Here is a 19,211-nt window from a genome sequence, read left to right as displayed (position 1 = left end):
CGAAGTCGAGGCTAATCACAATGGCCAGGAGGACTTCGGCCAGGAGGGCCTGGTGGAGGGGGAGGGGGAGGATCCCAGGGGATGGAGGAGGCAGAGGGTCTGCACACAGGCCCCGAGGGCCCCTCTGAGGGTCCCATGGGGAGGGAGTGTGGGGCGTCCCCTCCACTGCGCACAGGAGGGCAGTGTTAGGTGCAAGAAATGCAGTACTCCCTGTTGTGTCCCAGGACTCAGGAGCTTTGGTTTTTGTGCTGAGGTTTTTTTGAGGTGGAGTCTTGCTCTGCCGCCCAGGCTGGAGCACTGATGTGATCTCAGCTCACTGCAACCTCTGCCTCCCAGGTTCAAGCGATTCCCTTGCCTCAACCTCCCGAGTAGCTGAGACTGCATTCGCCCACCACCACACCTGGCTAATTTTGGTATTTTTAGTAGAGATCATGGTTTCACTATGTTTGCCAGGCTGGTCTCAAACTCCTGATGTCAAGTGATCCACCCGCCTCAGCCTCCCAAAGTGCTGGGATTACAGGCACGAGCCACCATGCCTGGGCTGTGCTGAGTTTTATATTCACATTTATTTTTGACTTCTGGGGTCAAAATCCCTGTGATCCATTAAGAGAGTCTCGGGGGAATGGTTCCGGCTTTGACTGCCTGTTCTCTACAGATATACAGCCTGCTCAATTGACCAAGGGTCAGCAGCGACACAGAGCGTCTGTTCACTCATGGCCCTGGGAGAGTGGGTGGGGCGTTTTTTGAGGGTCCCTTTGTTCTGGAATGAATCCTAGGAAGGAATGGGGTAGTGCAAAATGATTTTAAGTAACCTAGGATCGGTGTGGTTTTAATAGTGAAAAATTGGGGGTCAGGCGCGGTGGCTCACACCTGTAATCCCAGCACTTTGGTAGGTCAAGGTGGGCAGATCACGAGGTCAAGAGATCGAGACCATCCTGGCCAACATGGTAAAATCATGATCTCTACTAAAAATACCAAAGTTAGCTGGGTCTCTACTAAAAGTACAAAAATTAGCTGGGCACAGTGGTGTGCGCCTGTAGTCCCAGCTGCTCGGGGGGATGAGGCAGAATAATCACTTGAACCCGGAGGGCACAGGTTACAGTGAGCCGAGATCGAACCACTGCTCTCTAGCCTGGGACAGAGCAAGACTCTGTCTCAAAAATCAATAAAATACATTTTAAAAATAAAGAAAAATTGGGAATAAGTGCCCACATAGCTACAAAAATCATGTTAAATGATACAGTGAAGTAGCAAAACACGGTTGCTTTTAAACTCCACATACAGCGCCATAGAGCTTTTTATCTATTCGTGGGCACGAAAGCAAGTCCAGGAAGGATGGAAACCGAACATCCGACCCAGGTTGTCTCTGGGGAATGGAGCTGCCTGGGATTCCTCTCTTTCTGTATTCTTATTACTTATATTAAACACACATGAACAGAAGAAAAAATAGTCTCAGTTACAAAAGGCTATGTGACATAAGGGGCCTGGGGTTGTGGCCATTGGGCAAGGGGAGGAGGCCGTGTCCCACCTGGGCCTGACCTGTCTCTGGTTTCCCTGCAGTATTCCCGGCAGGAGCAGGAGGAGGAGGGCCGGAAGCGATACGAAGCCCAGAAGCTGGAGCGCATGGAGACCAAGTGGAGGAACGGGGACATCGTCCAGCCAGTCCTCAACCCAGGTTAGAGCCGCGGGCACCAGCAGCAGGTGCCTCTCCTCGCTGGGGATGCATAGGAGGCAGGAGCTGACCAGGCCTATGTGAGCCTCCTGTTCCAGGGTCCCCAGGTGCTGAGCGCACTCTCCTGGAACTGGTCTCTCTGGGGTCCCCAGGGAGGGCTGTCCCCCAGCCCTGCCCTGAGCCATGTAGACCCCTCCAGTCACACAGCTGGAAAGTGACCTGAGCAACTCAGCTATTCCCAAGAGGGCACTGCACGTGGGGCCTCCTCTGCCAGGCAGGCGGCTGCACCTCTTCACAGGGAATTGGTTTTTGTTGTATCTTTTCCTCGTGTTAGCTCAGTGGCTTGTTCTTTCTTTTTTTGAGACAGAGTGTCACTCTGTCACCCAGGCTGGAGTACAGTGCCACAATCTTGGCTCATTGCAGCCTTTGCCTCCTGGGTTCAAGCAATTGAACCCTGCCTCAGCCTTCTGAATAGCTGGTATTAAGGCGCGTGCCATCATGCCGGGCTAATTTTTGTATTTTTAGTAGAGATGGGATTTCACTATGTTAGCCAGGCTGGTCTTGAACTGCTGACCTTAAGTGATGAGGCTGCCTTGGCCTCCCAAAGTGCTGGGACTGTAAGTGTGAACCACAGCACCCGGCCAGGTCCCATGTTCTTGATGGGATTTCCAGCTCATCCAGAAAAAGAAAAACGGCAGCAGTTATTCAAGCGGCACTTACTCGCGGCCCCGCTGTTCAGATGCTGACTGGGGGAGTGGCTCTGCCAGTCGGGCACTGGGCTCTGTAGTGTGCCCAGCTTCCCTGCAGTGTTGGTCCCTTCTGTCCGTCCATCCTCTTGCCCTCGTGTCACGATGCTCTGGCTTTCACAAAATGTTCATCCAAAATCCAAACAAATGCACGACGAGTTGTTTTCCCTCAAGCAAGGACTTTCTACCCAGGGAACTCCCGAGTTCCTAGAAACAGTTCAGGGCAGGGGGCCCTGGGGAGCATCAGTCCCCCTAGGAACAGGGTGAGCCTTCAGGGGCAGGCAATGAGCATTACCTGTCTCCCCACTGCACACGCAGAGGTCACATTGTAATAGTGGCAGGAGAACTCCCTCTGAAATGCACTGTGTGTTTCTCTGCCCTCTGTGACGGCCTGGGCTTGTGGCGCATTCATGCTCCGTGCTGGGTTCCACAGGGTGCTGTCCTCACGCAGCCTGCGGAGGGTTTGCTGCCCCTCACCGCACCTTGAGGGACCCTGGCCATGACAGGTGTTTGAGTTTCTGACTCGGCTTTCTCTGTTTTGCCGCCACCCTCGGCAGCGGTCAGGACCTGCCTCAAGTAATCCCTTTTCTCCTGGGATGTGCCTGTGACATGGGCTCCACTCTGGGGTCCACCTGCTCCCAGCCCTGCTGGAGAGGCGCCCTGGCCCTGCTAACCCAGACTCGGGGCATTGTTCCGGCTGCCCACCTCCCTGGCCTCATCCACATCAGCATCAGGGGGGACTGTGGGGACTGGAGAAAGCACAGATTACCACCCATCTCTCCAGGCTAGGCTGCTGGCGCACAGCAGGCATGTGCTTGACCTCCAGATGGGTCAGCTTGAGGCTTGGACAGGGCTTTATGTGTCTTTGCGTCACATTTGTGTCTCTGACCCAGTCTGTGCTCCAGCCTCAACTTGCCAGAAGCGGACTGGTTGTCACCTTATGTCAGTGGGACTGGGTAGGTTGGTTTCTTTACTGTTGGGGAATCTGCTGTAGGTTTCTTCTCTTTTCACATTGAAGGAAGGAAGGAAGGAAGGAAGGAGAGGGAAGAAAGGAAAGAAGGAAGGAGAGGGAAGGAAGGAAGGAAGGAGAGGGAAGGAAGGAAAGAAGGAAGGAGAGGGAAGGAAGGAAAGAAGGAAGGAGAGGGAAGGAATGAAAGAAGGAGAGGGAAGGAAGGAAGGAAGGAGAGGGAAGGAAAGAAAGAAGGAAGGAGAGGGAAGGAAGGAAGGGAAGGAAGGAAGGGAAGGAAGGAAAGAAGGAAGGAGAGGGAAGGAAAGAAGGAAGGAGAGGGAAGGAAGGAGAGGGAAGGAAGGAGAGGGAAGGAAGGAGAGGGAAGGAAAGGAAGAAGGAAGGAGAGGGAAGGAAAGAAGGAAGGAGAGGGAAGGAAGGAGAGGGAAGGAAGGAGAGGGAAGGAAGGAAAGAAGGAAGGAGAGGGAAGGAAGGAAGGAAAGGGAAGGAAAGAGAGAGAGAGAAGAAAGAAAATTAATCTATCAGTATTAATAGAAAGAATGGTGCTGCTTTGATGAAACCCCAGTGAAGAGATACCTTTTTTTTTTCCCCAAGATGACGTATTGCTCTGTCGCCCAGGCTGGAGTACAGTGGCGTAATCTCAGCTCACTGCCACCTCTGCTTCCTGGGTTCAAGCAATTCTTCTGCCTCAGCCTCCCAAGTAGCTGGGATTACAGGCACACATCACCATGCTCAGCTAATTTTTGTATTTTTAGTAGAGACAAGGTTTCACCATCTTGGCCAGACTGGTCTTGAACTCCTGACCTCGTGATTCACCCACCTCGGTCTCCCAAAGTGTTAGGATTACAGGTGTGAGCCACCGTGCCTGGCCTGAGATACCTTTTAAAAATAAAATTTAAATAGACAGTGAGTTTCTCAACACAGCAATACACCAGACAGGCTTGGAGGCATGTGCTGGGACAGACAGTGCCCAGGCTTTGCTTTTGGGAGGGCAGCCCAGCGGGCAGGTCAGACACGGGCCCTAAGGACCGTGATGGGATGCAAGGGAGGGAAGGTGTCTCGGGAAAGGCACCAACATGGTGCTCAGGGTCAGAAGATATGTCCACATTCAAATACCTAGAGCCGTGAATCGGCCCTTACATGGAAAATGGGTCTTTGCAGATAGGGTTACACTAAGGATGTTGAGACGAGGTCATCTGGATTACCCAGGTGGGCCCCAAATCCAGTGACAGGTGCCCTTGTAAGAGATGAGCAGAGGCCATGTCTAGCCTAACACAAAGGGGGCGTGGAGGAGAGGGTCTGGGTGGAATGTAGGGGCTGCCTGGACCTACCTTTTCATGAGTGGTTTCTGGAGAGGGCTTGTGGCCAGTGCCAGACCATGGGGGGCTGAGGAAGTGGGCAGCGCTGCCAGGCTGACTGGCTTTGGGAGGCATGGATTAGATCCTAGCTTCTGCCTTTGACTGACCCTCAGGGACACTAAAATTACTCAAGATTTTCAATCAGTTTAAATTCCTTTACTCGTGGGATTCTATTGTTTGCCAGCCTCTGATTGGCTGTAAATTTACACATGATATTTTTCAGAATGTAGTATTCAATATCATTCAGAGTTGGCCTTCTAAATCTCAAGATTTCCTGATTTTTATGTGCTTTTATTTTTACTTTCTTGTTTTATAAAAATTCATCTTCCTCAGATGATTGGATTAGAGACTTGGCTTTTAAACATTTCTGAGGAAGTCTCACGGCCATTCTTTCTTGAGTATATCTGATCATCTGCATCTCTGACTCTCATATCTGGGTGGAGCTGACATCTCAGTGGCAGGGCTAGACTGGTCCTCCCTGTCAGGGCTGCCCAGTGCCCTCGGGAGCCAGGGCTGTGCTCCTGAGACCAGCCTGGTCTCCTGTATGGTGGCTCAGTGTGGGTGAGTTTGGGTTTGGGAGGGGTGTCCTGGTCAATGGGGAACAGCAGCTTAGGGAGAAGAGTGTGTGTGTCCTTGGCATTGGGGTCTTTCTTTTTTTCTTCTTTTTTTTTTTGAGACAGAGCCTTGCTCTGTTGCTAGGCGCCAGGCTGGAGTGCAGTGGCGCAATCTCAGCTCACTGCAATCTCCGCCTCTTGGGTTCAAGCAATTCTCCTGCCTCAGCCTCCCGAGTAGCTGGGACTACAGGCATGCGCCACCACGCCCAGCTAATTTTTGTATTTTTTAGTAGAGACGGGATTTCACCATGTTGGCCAAGATGGTCTCGATCTCTTGACCTCGTGATCTGCCCACCTCGGCCTCCCAAAGTGCTGGGATTACAGGCGTGAGCCACCGCGCCCGGCCGGCATTGGGGTCTTTCTAACGGGTGTGAGACATGCTGTCCCTTCCTGTGGGAGGACCCTCCCTCTCTGCCCTGGAGAGGGCGTCTTGCCCTTTGACTTGCCTGCTCCCAGCCCCCACACCTCCCACATCCCGAATCTCATCTTAGAACCAGAGTTCAGACTGTTGCCCAGCAGCCTCCACAGGGGTAGCCTCTCTTTCAGGTAGCTCAGAGTCTGTGAGTTCCTTAAAAGCCCGTTGTCCAATATATACAGCTGTAATTAGTCAATAATTTTTTTTTTTGAGACAGTGTTTTACTCTGTCACCCAGGCTGGAGTGTAGAGTGCAGTTGTGCCATCTCAGCTCACTGCAACCTCCGCTTCCCAGGTTCAAGCAATTCTCCTACGTCAGCTTCCCGAGTAGCTGGAATTACAGGCACGCCACCATGCCTAGCTAATTTTTGTATTTTTAGTGTAATTATTTTGTAATTTTAGTGTAATTTTTGTATTTTTAGAGACAGGATTTCACCATGTTGGCCGGGCTAGTGTCCAACTCCTGACCTCAAGTGATCCACCCACCTTGGCCTCCCAAAGTGCTGGGATTACAGGTGTGAGGCACCATGCCTGGCTTTTTTTTTTTTTTTGAGGCAGAGTTTCACTCTGTTGCCCAGGCTGGAGTGCAATGGTACGATCTCGGCTCACTGCAACCTCTACCTCCCGGGTTCAAGTGATTCTGGTACCTCAGTGTCCCGAGTACCTGGGATTACAGGCATGCACCACTGTGCCCAGTGAATTTTTGTATTTTTAGTAGAGACAGGGTTTCGCCATGTTGGCCAGACTGGTCTCAGACTCCTGACTCAAGTGATCTGCCAGCCTCGGCCTCCCAAATTGTTGAGATTACAGGCGTGAGCCGCTGCGCCCTGCCCAATATATAATTTTTTAAAGGCCAGTTATCCTTATTGTTTTCTGCATCTGACAAGAGAAAATGAAATTACCATGAGCTCCTCGGATTCATAGCTGTCGGCTGTCCAGCTTCGACCATGTAGGGACTGTGCAGCCATATGGCTGTCCATTTTTAGGGCTTATGACAAAATTAGCCCTGCCTCACACAGGTTCAGGGGCCTGCCTCATCCCTGGCCCTTGGGTTGAAAATAGTGTTCACTTCCAGGCCTGGTCCAGCCCTTCCAGTGCAATGGGGTCTTGGTAGGTCACCCAGCCCCTGGCTCCTGGTTTGGGATCTGCTCCCTGGGGTCAGGCAGTGCTCTGGCCAGGTCCCAGGAAGATCCGCCCTGAGCCATCCATGAGGATGTGAGCGTGGTGAGCATGGCCAGGCCTGGGGCTCGGCCCAGGGTCTGAAGCGCCTTCCACCCGATGCCTCTGGCCCTCTGGCCAGGCCCATAGTCCTGCTCCCGTAAGCAGTAGTTTGGGGGCTGGGGGCATGGGGGAAGCAAGAGAGGATAGGGGAGGAAGGGAGGTGCTGGAGTTGGACTGCCTAGGTTTGAACCCAGCTCTGCTGCCTTCATGGGAACTTAACCTTCCCGTGCCTTGGTTTCCTCAGCTGGAACCAGAGATGGTGAAACTGAAACCGAAACCATAGGCTTGTAAAGATGACATAAACACCTAACACCCATGAAGCCCTGGAAACCGCTTGTCACATAGGATAGGACCCGGAAAGGAGAGTTTTGTGTTATGGCTGTGGAAACCTCGCCCACTGCTACCCTGAGGGCCTGGTTCAGGCTCCTCACATCATTTTGAAACTGCAGGTTCGAAGACTGGGCACAGCATTAATCAAGGTCCTCCTCACTGCTGCAGCAGACAAACCCGAAAACCCTTGCAGGTCCTGCAGCCAAGGTTTATTTCCTGCTTAGGTAAAGTCCAAATCAGCCTTTCCTAATGGGCTGGATTTCCTCCAAATGGTAGAGATGTGGGGATTCAGGCCCCTTCAGTCCTGTACCTCCACTATCTTTAATGGGTACCTTTGACGGTTACCTTGGAAGGGGACGGAGTGGGGAGGCTCACACATCTGAGGTTTCCGTGGGTCAGGCCTGGAAGCAGCATTTCACTCTGCTCACACCCTGGACATGAGTGGTATTTCCACACCCACTGCAGAGGAGGCAGGGCAGCACGGACGGCCCTGCTGTGTGTGGAGACAGGCGTGGTCATCTCCGCCTGGTCCTGCCCCTCCAGTCACCAGATCTCTGTTGTATTCGTTGCACACTTGGAGCACCTCACCCTCAAGGATGACCTCCTGAATTTCTGGCTGACCTCTGTGCTGACCTCAGAGCGTAGCAGCTGGCTATGTGCACGCAGTCTTCCCCGTCGTGTTCAGATGCAGTTCTTCATGTTCCTGCAGCCGATGAACTAAGATGATGAGTTATCTGCATTTGCAGCCTGTATACGGCAGCGGAAGAGGGAACAGAACAGCACATTCATTTAGGAAAGGAAGGAACGGGAGCTACCCAGGAGCCCCTGGCCCAAGCTGAGATGGCTCTTGCCAGGGTCTGAGCTGTGGCCACGGGGAAGGGTCTTTGGTGAGACCCTGATTCCGCTCTTGCGGAGGAACTACATGGTCCCTGGCTCAGCCTCCTCGAAGGTTCTTCCCTGTTCATTATCCTCCATGGCCTTATCCAAGTGGGCACCGGGAAATGGGGCCCTCAGCCCGCCTCCTGCCTGTCTAGGTTTGGGGAGGTCACTTTAGGGTTTTCATAGTCAAAAGCTTTTTTTCAGTCCAGGCAAATTCAGATTCCTCGTCAACTTGGTAGGCATCTGATCTCTCTGCCTCCAGTCAGTTCCACGGATGGGAACCACACCCAGCATTCTTTCCAAGTGTAATGCCCCAGCCTGGTGTGCGTCGCTGCTTTTCCATCCCACTTCACTCCACTGTCTTTCTCACTCTCAAGACACACATGGCTGGGTAAACCACACCTTAATCTGATTTTTGACAGGAGACTGAGTCTTAATGGGCTTTGGATTTCAGTCTCCCTCGGTTCCCAGATCAATCAACAATAGGCTTTTCCAGTCTTTTAATGCCCCATATTTCTGGCCTCTTCTCAGAGCCCCTCCCCTCGTGCTATTGTAGGTTTCAGGGTATGCTCAATTCCTCTGAGGCCCAAGGTGCCCTCGGCAATTGCAGGCTGGTTTTGGACACCCCTAGACCCTGGCAGGCCCACACTGAAGCGGCAGGTGGGAGAAGGGGCATCCCCTCCCTTGGGCCAAGCCACAGGTTGTGTGAACTGACTGCAACACAGGGACGTCGGGGCCCCCAGGGGATCCTTCTCAGAAGCCTTGGTGCTCGGAGGGGTCTGTTCGTTGGCTTTGAGCCAGCTCCCAGAGGGGCCCAGATGCAAAGGCCTCTTGATGCACATTCAGGAGTGTGTGCTGGGTGGGGCGGTCCCTAGGATGTGGCTGTCCCAGGATGTGGCTGTCCCTAGAATGTGGCTTCTTGGAAGGAGCTCCTCCACTCTGCTGCTGACTCCATGACAGGCTACTTTTTCCACACACCTTGGCATGAGGGTGAGCGCAGGACAGGAATGAAGAACCTCACATGGCAGCTAGCAGTGACCAGGAGAGAAGGCAGGGGAACCGGTTCAAAACTGTGTGTGTGGAGCGTACCTGTGTGCTGGGGCTGCTATAACAAGAGTGCCCACCAAAACGGCAGAAATTCGTCTCACAGTCCTGGAGGCCGAAAGGCCAAGGCCAAGGTGTTGGCAGGCTGGAGCCTCCCGCAGCCTCTCTGCTGGGCTCATAGGTGCCATCTTGCCCTCTATGTGTCTGTCCTCACCTCCTCCCCTTGTGAAGACACCAGCCCACCCTCATGACCTCATCTTAACTTAGTTACTTCTTAAAGATCCTTACTTTACATTCAATCACATTCTGAGGCACTCAAGGTCAGGACCTCAACATATGATTTGTGGGGACACAATTTAGCCCATGACCTAGAGGCACATCAGAGCCTCAGAAATGACACTTGGGCCGGGAATGGTGGCTCACACCTGTAATCCCAGCACTTTGGGAGGCGAGGCAGGTGGATCACCTGAAGTCAGGGTTTAAGACCAGCCTGGCCAACATGGTGAAACCCTGTCTCTACTAAGAATACAAAAATCAGCCGGGTGTGGTGGCATACGCCTGTAGTTCCAGCTACTCGGGAGGCTGAGGCAGGAGGATCACTTGAACCAGGGAGGCGAACGTTGCAGTGAGCTGAGATCGTGCCATTGAACTCCAACCTGGGCAACAAGAGCAAAACTCCATCTCAAAAAAGAGAGAGAAAGAAAGGAGTGACATTAGATACTTAGGAGACCCCAGGTATCAACTTCTGGGTCAGGACCACCCTTCATCCCACCAGCTTTTTGGGTGCTGAGAAACATTACTTGCCTAAGGCCAGACCTAGAAAGGGCCTGTATTAATCTGAAATGAGTCCCAGTCATTTCATGGCCCAGTGAGCTGGCGTGTTCAACAGCTCAGGGCTGGCCGGGCAGGAATGAGCTACCCTTTCTGAATGCCAGCTGTCCTGGGCAGGGAACAGATGAAGTCTCGTCACTGACCAGAAGGCCTTGGGGCTGGAGGGTGGGTGTGCACGCCAGGCTGGTTTACACAGGTGTCTGCCCAGGGGATCTTGCGTGGGTTTTATCTCCATCCCATGAGAAAAAGCAGTGTTGAGAAAGGTCTGCCTTCTGGCTGGGTGCGGTGGCTCACACCTATAATCCCAGCACTTTGGGAGGCTGAGGCAGGCGGATCGCCTGAGGTCAGGAGTTCAAGACCAGCCTGGCCAACATGGTGAAACCCCGTCTCTACAAAAAATACAAAAATTAGCTGGGTGTGGATGCACATGCTTGTAATCTGAACTACTCAGGAGGCTGAGGCACGAGAATCGCTTGGACCTGGGAGGTGGATGCTGCAGTGAGCTGAGATTGCGCCACTGTACTTCAGCCTGGGCGACAGAGCGAGACTCCGTCTCAACAAAAAGAGAAAGCTCTGCCTTCTAGAGACCGGAGGCGATATTTCATCTTCGTTTTTTCTTAAGTGCAGCCTCTTAAAGATAGTTCAGGAGCACTGCAGTGTTGGGTGACTGAAGCTCCCCCAAGACATTCACAAGAGTGAGGCCATAGAGGAGTGAATGGGGTAGGGGCCGGCCGGAGGGAAGAGCTTGCGCCCTGCGGAGCTGTACATTCTCAGGCCGGTGGAGTGACTTACAGAAACACTGTGGCACTTCTGATAAAATTGGAAATGCAAGTCCGATGTTAACTACAGCCCAGTGGAGCGTCACGCGCAACCTCACAGCTTTGAGAGGCTTAGTGGCTACCCCTGGGCAGGGCCTTGCAGGGCACTGATGGCCCCAGAGAGTCTCCTCATGACCCACTAACAGAATGGCTCATGAATCCTTGAAAGCCTCTCCTGCACCCACTGTAGCCTGTTTGAAGACCATGGTTTTCCTTAGAGAAATCATAGCTGACCGCCTTCGGACATATTCGTTGACTGTGCAGACCTCAGGGTGGTTTCAGCATTGCCAGACCTTTCAGCTGTGGCGGTCAGTCCACCCCACGACTAATCTCTCTCCTTTGCAATTCCAGAGCCGAACACTGTCAGCTACAGCCAGTCCAGCTTGATTCACCTGGTGGGGCCTTCAGACTGTACCCTACACGGCTTTGTGCATGGAGGTAAGAAGAAAGTGGCCTGGCCACTCCACTCCTGTCCCTTGGGTCATTGTTGTTCCTCTGGGAGCCGTGCTGCCATCTGACACAGCTGAGGCTGTTGTGTTTGGTGAAGCAGAAATTTAAACTTTTAAGAATAGGCCAGGCGCCATGGCCGTGCCTGTAATCCCTGCGCTCTGGGAAATGGAGGCGGGAGGATCTCTTGAGTTTAGGAGTTCTAGACCAGTCTGGGCAACATAGGGAGACTCTGTCTCCACAAAAAAAAATAATAATAAAGCCAGGTGTGGTGGCCTACACCTGTGATCCCAGCTACTGGGAGACTGAGGTGGGAAGATCGCCTGAGCCCAGGAGGTTGAAGTTGTAGTGAGCCTTGATCATGCCACTGCACTTCAGCCTGGGCGACAGAGCAACACCTTATCTCAAAAAAAAGGTTGAACAGTAAATCACAGAAATACATTGACAGGCTGGGTGTGGTGGCTGACGCCTGTAGTCCTAGCTCTTTGGGAGGCCAAGGTGGGTTGATCACCTGAGGTCAGGAGTTCAAGACTGGCCTGGACAACATGGCAAAACCCCATCTCTACTAAAAATACAAAAATTTGCCAGGCATGGTGGCAGCTACTTGGGAGGCTGGGGCGGAGACTCACTTGAATCTGGGAGGTGGAGGTTGCAGTGAACTGAGATTGCACCACTGCACTCCAGCCTGGGCGACAGTGAGACTCTGTCCCAAAAAAACAAAACAAACCAGAAAATACGCTGATGCCCAATTTTCAAGTCGGTGATGAAAGTTAAACGGATGACTGTGTCCCAGGGGAGGGTCACATGCAGCCTCGGGATCTTACGGTCGTGAGATGTTTAATGCCTGTCCTGGGTCGGGGCAGGGCCTTGCCAGGGCACTGATGTCTCCGGAGGCTAGCACTGTGACTTGCTGACAGTGGCTCGTTAATAATGTTTTTCCTCTAATGTTTGCATTTATCTTTTCCCAGTAAGCACAGATTCCTTCTCAAACAACACAGGCCTTAAAGTTCCGAGCTCGGCTTCCCAGAGTTTGAGAAACACAGCTGGAACCCAAGAGGATTTAGCTGTAGGTTCACAGACAGACATTTTTTACTTTCATAATGTGTAAATTTTTTTTTTGGAGATGGAGTCTCATTCTGTCATCCAGGCTGGAGCTGGAGTACAGTGGCATGATCTTGGCTTACTGCAACCTCCACCTCCAGGGTTCAAGTGATTCTCCTGCCTCAGCCCCCTGAGTAGCTGGGACTACAGGTGTGTGCCACCACACCCAGCTAATTTTTTGTATTTTTAGTAGAGATGGGGTTTCACTATGTTAGCCAGGATGGTCTCGATCTCCTGACCTCGTGATCCACCTGTCTTGGCCTCCCAAAGTGCTGGGATTACAGGAGTGAGCCACTGCACCTGGCCCATAATGTGTAATTATTTTTTGTGATTTAGGGAAAACGTAGATAGCATATCAAATCCATAATTTCATGGCTACTGTAATTGAATGAGACTGAAGTAAACTTTTAAGAACAAGTTGATTTGAAGAAAAGCATCAGGGAGATAAGATCATAGTGAAGAGGTATCAGTGATAGCAGAAGTTGTGAAGGTGGTGTGTGGTTAGCGAAGTTTGGGCACAGCTATTCATCTGTCCCAAGGCATAACAAGCACTTTTGCACAATGCTGTTATTTCTAATTGCCTTTAACACCAAGTTCTCCTTTCTTCTCCACTCAGAAAACTCCTATTTATCCTTCAAAACCCAGCTCAAATGGCCCCACTCTCTGTTGGCTTACATTGATATTTCTACCAGGGACACCTCAGGAGCAGGAACTGGATCATAGTCTTTGTGTTAGCTCCAGCACCCACAGAGAGTCAAAGTGGCACCTTGCAGATACTCATTTCATGAATGAGAGGTACCAGTCACTTTCAGGTTTGGGACAGTGGGCTCTAGGCCTATGAGATGGAGTCTTGCTTTGTTGCCCAGCCTGGAGTGCAGTGGCATCATCTTGTCTCAGTGCATCCTCCACCTCCCAGGTTCAAATGATTCTCCCACCTCCAAGCAGTTCTCCCGCCTCAGCTTCCCAAGTAGCTGGGATTACAGGCGCATGCCACCATACTCAGCTAAATCTTTGCATTTTAAGTAGAGATGGGGTTTCACCATGTTGGCCAGGCTGATCTCAAACTCTTGACCTCAAGTGATCAGCCCACCTTGGCCTCCCAACGTACTGGGATCACAGGCGTGAGCCACCGCGCCTGGTCCTGATGTGAGATATGTTTTTTTCTTTCTTTTTTTTTCTGCGATGGAGTCTCACTCTGTCGCCCAGGCTGCACTTTGGGAGGCCAAGGCAGCAGATCACAAGGTCAGGAGTTTGAGACCAGCCTGACCAACATGGTGAACCCCCGTCTCTACTAAAACTACAAAATTTAGGGCTGGACACGGTGGCTGATGCCTGTAATTCCAGCACGTTGGGAGGCCGAGGCGGGCGGATCACGAGGTTAGGAGTTCAAGACCAGTCTGGCTAACATGGAGAAACCCCATCTCTACTAAAAATACAAAAATTAGCCAGGTGGGGTGGCGCGCCTCTTTAATTCCAGCTACTCAGGAGGCTGAGGCAGGAAAATCACTTGAACCCAGGAGGCGATGTTTGCAGTGAGCCGAGATTGTGCCACTGCACTCCAGACTGGGTGACAGAGTGAGACTTCATCTCAAAAAGAAAAATACAAAAGTCAGCCTGGCATGGTGGCACGTGCCTGTAATCCCAGCTACTCAGGAGGCTGAAGCAGGTGAATCCACTGAACCCTGGAGACATGTTTCTAAAGTTTGTTTCTTTTTTAAACGAATCCCCTCTTGGGTTTCTTTTTTATGTTTCATGATTGTTTTCCTCTTTCCACTCAGTGCTGGCTGCACCACTCTTAAATCTGAATAACCAAGGTCTCACCGAGGGAAGCCCTGCTTTATAACTTCCCAGGCCCACGAGCATTGTGACAATCAGTATCTCACTGCCCTGAGAACAGCTGTCACCTCAGAAGCATTTCCTGTTTCTCCTTCCTTAGTGTCCCCATCTCTCCCCTCCCTCAAATTCCAGGGTGGGCAGCAGCTCCGTCTTCAGAGCCTGGCCAGCCCGAGCCCAGGCTTCTGCCACTTCTGAGTATCACCTTGGAGCCTCTTACAGCTCCATTCTACCTGTAGTTTGTGAAACTCTGTGCTACGACTTTTGCTTATTTTGTCTACACGTTAGACGTTTTTCACTAAATGTGGCATTTCTGTCATCGCTGTCTACTTGGCACACCTTTAAGCCCAATCTTTCTTTCTTTATGTGCTGAAAGGCATCAGCGAGATGCCGGGAGTGGAAAAATCGCTGGAAAAGCCCCTTGGAAGTCTATGGTGTGTCACGTTCAGTTACACTGTCCAAGCTGCTTCACTGATGCAGGCACATGCTAAGATGTGTGTTAAGAAGTGTTTACAATGGATTTACAATACTTAATGCCTATTTTAGTAGGGATTTTGTGCCCGCCATTTGTAAAAATCTGTCTAATAATTTTACCAAGCTTAACCTTCTCTTATAGGGCCTGGTAACTCACCAGGAATGAATGAATAAAAAATGCCGTGTTGAAAACACAAACTGATTTTATTGTATTTTTCTGTAGAGTACTGTTGGCAAGAATGGCATCTAAAATCATTTGAATCAAAATCTTCCCTAAACTGTAATTTACTAGATGCCAGTTGCAGAAGAAAATGGTGAAATGGGTGCCGATTGAGCCTTGATTCTGTAATTCTAGACTGCGGTGTGTCTGAACAGCTGCGCTCGAGTCCCGTTTTCTGCGATTTCCACACATTGGCTAGCCTTGGACTTGAGGACTTTACACACAGGTCTGGGTGCCGATAAACTCGTGAAGGATGCCGTGGAACGGGAGGAGCTGTTCTGGCTGGAATCGCAGGTGGATGCAGTGTTCCCACCACACAGGAGCTCATTGCTGCTTTTCTGGGTGCACAGACAGAACCTCGTGTCTTTAGTTGGGAGAATAGAAAAGATCTGGGAAGCGAGGCTGAGGGTGTGGAGGACAGTTACCGTCCCGTGTGGGAGGAGGGTTGGCGGGGTCTGTGCGGTTCTGGGTTGAAGGCCACGTGGAGGATGTGGAGGACAGTTACCGTCCCGTGCGGGAGGAGGGTTGGCGGGGTCTGTGCGGTTCTGGGTTGAAGGCCACGTGGAGGATGTGGAGGACAGTTACCGTCCCGTGCGGGAGGAGGGTTGGCGGGGTCTGTGCGGTTCTGGGTTGAAGGCCACGTGGAGGATGTGGAGGACAGTTACCGTCCCGTGCAGGAGGAGGGTTGGCGGGATCTGTGCGGTTCTGGGTTGAAGACCACGTGGAGGATGTGGAGGACAGTTATCATCCCGTGCGAGAGGAGGGTTGGCGGGGTCTGTGCGGTTCTGGGTTGAAGGGCATGTGGAGGGTGTGGAGGACAGTTACTGTCCCATGCGGGAGGAGGGTTGGCGGGGTCTGTGCGGCTCTGGGTTGAAGGCCACGAGGACAGTTATCATCCCGTGCGGGAAGAGGGTTGGCGGGGTCTGTGCGGTTCTGGGTTGAAGGGCATGTGGAGGGTGTGGAGGACAGTTACTGTCCCGTGTGGGAGGAGGGTTGGCGGGGTCTGTGCGGTTCTGGGTTGAAGGGCATGTGGAGGGTGTGGAGGACAGTTACTGTCCCGTGCAGGAGGAGGGTTGGCGGGGTCTGTGCGGTTCTGGGTTGAGGGCCACGTGGAGGATGTGGAGGACAGTTACCGTCCCGTGTGGGAGGAGGGTTGGCGGGGTCTGTGCGGTTCTGGGTTGAGGGCCACGTGGAGAGTGTGGAGGACAGTTACTGTCCCGTGTGGGAGGAGGGTTGGCGGGGTCTGTGCGGTTCTGGGTTGAAGGGCATGTGGAGAGGGCCAGCCTGGCTTTTGGTTTCTGTCTTCCCTGAGTCCTGAGTGAGTCACTCCATGGTCCCCTTCCTTCCTCTGTAGAGTGCTAGGGTTCAGCCCAGAAAAGACCAGTTTCCTCCCTGTTCTCCCCTTCACTACCCCCACGTTTGTTTGCACAGACTGAAGGGGTGACCTAGCAGATGCCTCTGGGGGTCCAGACCTTGGGAGATGGACGTTCTGGGGGTCAGCTAGTAGCCCTGTTCAAGACAGACCCAGAGGAGTCTTCAACATGCATTCTTCGCTTCTTACCTTCTGGAGGCCTTGGCTTTTTCCTTGATACTTTATTTTTTATTTTTAAGTTAATTATTTTAAACTTAAGTGTTGTGGAAAGGATCCAGAGGGCTTGTGGGTCTCTGTTCCTCCCATCGCTCCTGCAGGGGTAGCTGCTGTTTATGGTTCAGGGCTCAGCTTCCTAAGCATGAGGCTCCGTTGCTGTCCCTTGATGTGTAAGTTTCGGATGCGTGAGCCCGATCCCTGCTCGTTGGGTGGGGTACTGTACTTACTTTCCCTGAAACTGTTACTACCGTAGCCAGCGGTTGCTCCATGCCCTCCAGCAGCTCCGTACGATGCCACGGAACTGTTCCTGCCGTGTTCCCTGGAGGGCTCTGGCTTCGGTCCTCTCCTCCACGTTGCTCATTCTGTGCGTGCTTTGAGCTGCTCTCCTGGGACGGTCCTTGCCACTCACCTGGGTTGGATGCCTGGATTCACAGATCTTCAATTTTCCTGTTTGCCGGTTTTGGTGAAACGTGTCCTCCAGTGGCTCCCCGAGAAAAGCAATATGTTAACTGGAATAAAGGCTCAGCTGCCCCCCAGATAGCACGGCTTCAACAAGAGAGAGGACTTTGCCTTTCTTTTAACAATGCAGCTGTGAGCGGTCTAGAGCCAATAGGCAGCCCGTGGTGCTGGGGACCCAGGCTTCTGCTGCTCTGTGGCTCCGCCAGCCCTGGGGTGCCCTTTGGTGAGCCACATGTTGCCTGTCTCTTCGTCAGCATCCAGCCCCAAAGGGGTGGCAGGCATATTGGAAACTGCACCCTCCGCTTTGGCCACAGTGTCCTCATGTGGCCACATCTGTGGGTGGGTGAGTGAGTGCCGTTGGTCAGACTCGTCTGTAGACATTGGAATTACTAACGAAGGAAGGGATAGTCTCTGTCCTGGGGCCTACAGGCTCCTCTTCCTGAGCTTTGCAGTCTCAGATGACTTCTGGCTGAGTAGGGCATTCTAGGGGGAAGCGTTCCTTACAGGGCTTGGAAGGCTTTGTTTGTCTTCTGGTCCTGAGGTTTCTGCTGGGAGATGCAGGGACTGTAGATTTTCCCTCCATTTTCTGGCCGCAACCTCTGCCTGTCTGTGGGCCTGACCTTCCCTCTACATTCCAGCCTCCAGCCCTTGGCCTATTGTTGATCTTCCTGGGACTGCTTATTACTAACCCATTTAGCTGAATAACAGATCACGTGGTCTGCAGTTTCTGGGTGTTTCTTCCTAGTGAAGTGGCCTTCTTCTCCACCCCATCCCCCAGACACCACCGGTTCACCAGCCGCAGGCGGCCATGCTGTGCACTCACCTGAGAGACTTGGCTCTGGCCCCCCTGGGCTCACCCCAAGCGTTCAGGAGGTTGGGAGGGGCCCAAGAACTTGAACTGCCTTCACGTTCTGTGCGATGCTGAGGCTGTTAGTCTGGAGGCCCCACCAGGCCATGTCACATCTTCCTCAATCTCTGTGCTCTAGGCCACCCTTCCCAGGCAGTTTTGGCAGGTGGGCTCACCTCTTATGTAATTAAAAAGTTAGAATTCCATCCGTGGACAGCTTCTTAAAAATTTTTCATGAGTGTGTATATTTATGGGGTACATGAGATGGTTTGATTGATATAGGCACACAGTATGAAATAGGCACATTGGCCAGGCGTAGTGGCTCAGGCCTGTAATCCTAGCACTTTGGGAGGCCAGGGTGGGTGGATCACTTGAGGTCAGGGGTTCGAGACCGGCCTGGCTAACGTGGTAAAACCCCATCTCTACTAAAAATAGAAAAATAAGCTGGGCAAGGTGGCGGGTGCCTGTAATCCCAGCTACTCAGGAGGCGGAGGCAGGAGAATCACTTGAGCCCGGGAGACGGAGGTTACAATGAGCTGAGACTGTGCCTTGCACTCCAGCCTGGATGACAGAGCAAGACTCCATCTTTAAAAAAAAAAAAGAAAAGAAAGAAAGAAGCACATCGTGGAGAATGGGGTATCAGTTTCCTCAAGCCTTTATCCTTTATGTTACAAACAATTCACTTACGTTCTTTTAGTTATTTTAAAATGTACAATTAAGTTATTGACCATGGCCACTCTGTTGTGCTGTCAAATAGTAGGTCTTATTCATTCTTTCTGTTTTTTTATACTCCTTAACCATCTCCCATGTCCCCTGCCAGCCACCCATTCTGTGGTCAGCTTTGGAACCTTCCCCTCCGTCTCAGGCTCCTACCTGGGCCACCAGCTCTACTGAGGGAGACGCAGCCTCCTTTGGCTCAGAGCCAGCCCTTCCTCCCCGTCCTGCCCTCTTCTCTCGCCTCCATCACATCCGGTCTGTATCTCTCCTCTGCTTGAGGTGGTGGTGTTGGCCCCTCCCCTGAAAGGTTGGATCTGTGGCCTCGTCTCTGCTGCCTGTTAAGGTCACTTGGGGAACTCTTAAAACCACAGACACCCAGACCCCACCCGACAGGTGACCCAGACCCCAGGGTTGTGGGCAGGGGGCGAGCGCAGGAGCTATAGTTTCCCAAACTCCCCAGGGGATTCTCGGGGACTGGCTGGGGCAGGATGCCATGGCGAACGTTCCACTCTGGGAAAGACAGACGGCTGGAAGAAAGGAGCTCTCCTGGAATCGCGTGTCCACGAGTGTATTTCCCTTCTTAGCAAGTTTCCCAGTTCTGAAATCTGTCTTGTCATTTTCCTGGGTACCC

The 19,211-nt window shown here is 52.2% G+C and overlaps 1 protein-coding gene across 4 annotated transcripts in view; it reads left to right on the top strand.

Annotated features, from left to right (window-relative positions):
• The window catches only part of ACOT7 (acyl-CoA thioesterase 7), a 121,985-nt gene that overhangs the window by 56,930 nt on the left and 45,844 nt on the right, over nt 1-19,211 (top strand). For all 4 annotated transcript variants that reach the window (XM_064363175.1, XM_064363174.1, XM_064363176.1 and 1 more), the window contains exons 5-6: nt 1,561-1,675; nt 11,246-11,332. In XM_064363175.1, coding sequence (XP_064219245.1) covers nt 1,561-1,675; nt 11,246-11,332 — 202 coding nt within the window. The remainder of the gene's footprint in view (nt 1-1,560; nt 1,676-11,245; nt 11,333-19,211) is intronic.

Source organism: Aotus nancymaae, unplaced genomic scaffold, assembly GCF_030222135.1.
Source record: "Aotus nancymaae isolate 86718 unplaced genomic scaffold, 86718_ANA_hifiasm-v0.15.2.pri h1tg000053l, whole genome shotgun sequence".
Lineage (NCBI taxonomy): Eukaryota > Metazoa > Chordata > Mammalia > Primates > Aotidae > Aotus > Aotus nancymaae.
Note: the sequence above shows the minus strand (reverse complement) of the source record. Positions and strands in the feature narration are given on the sequence as shown.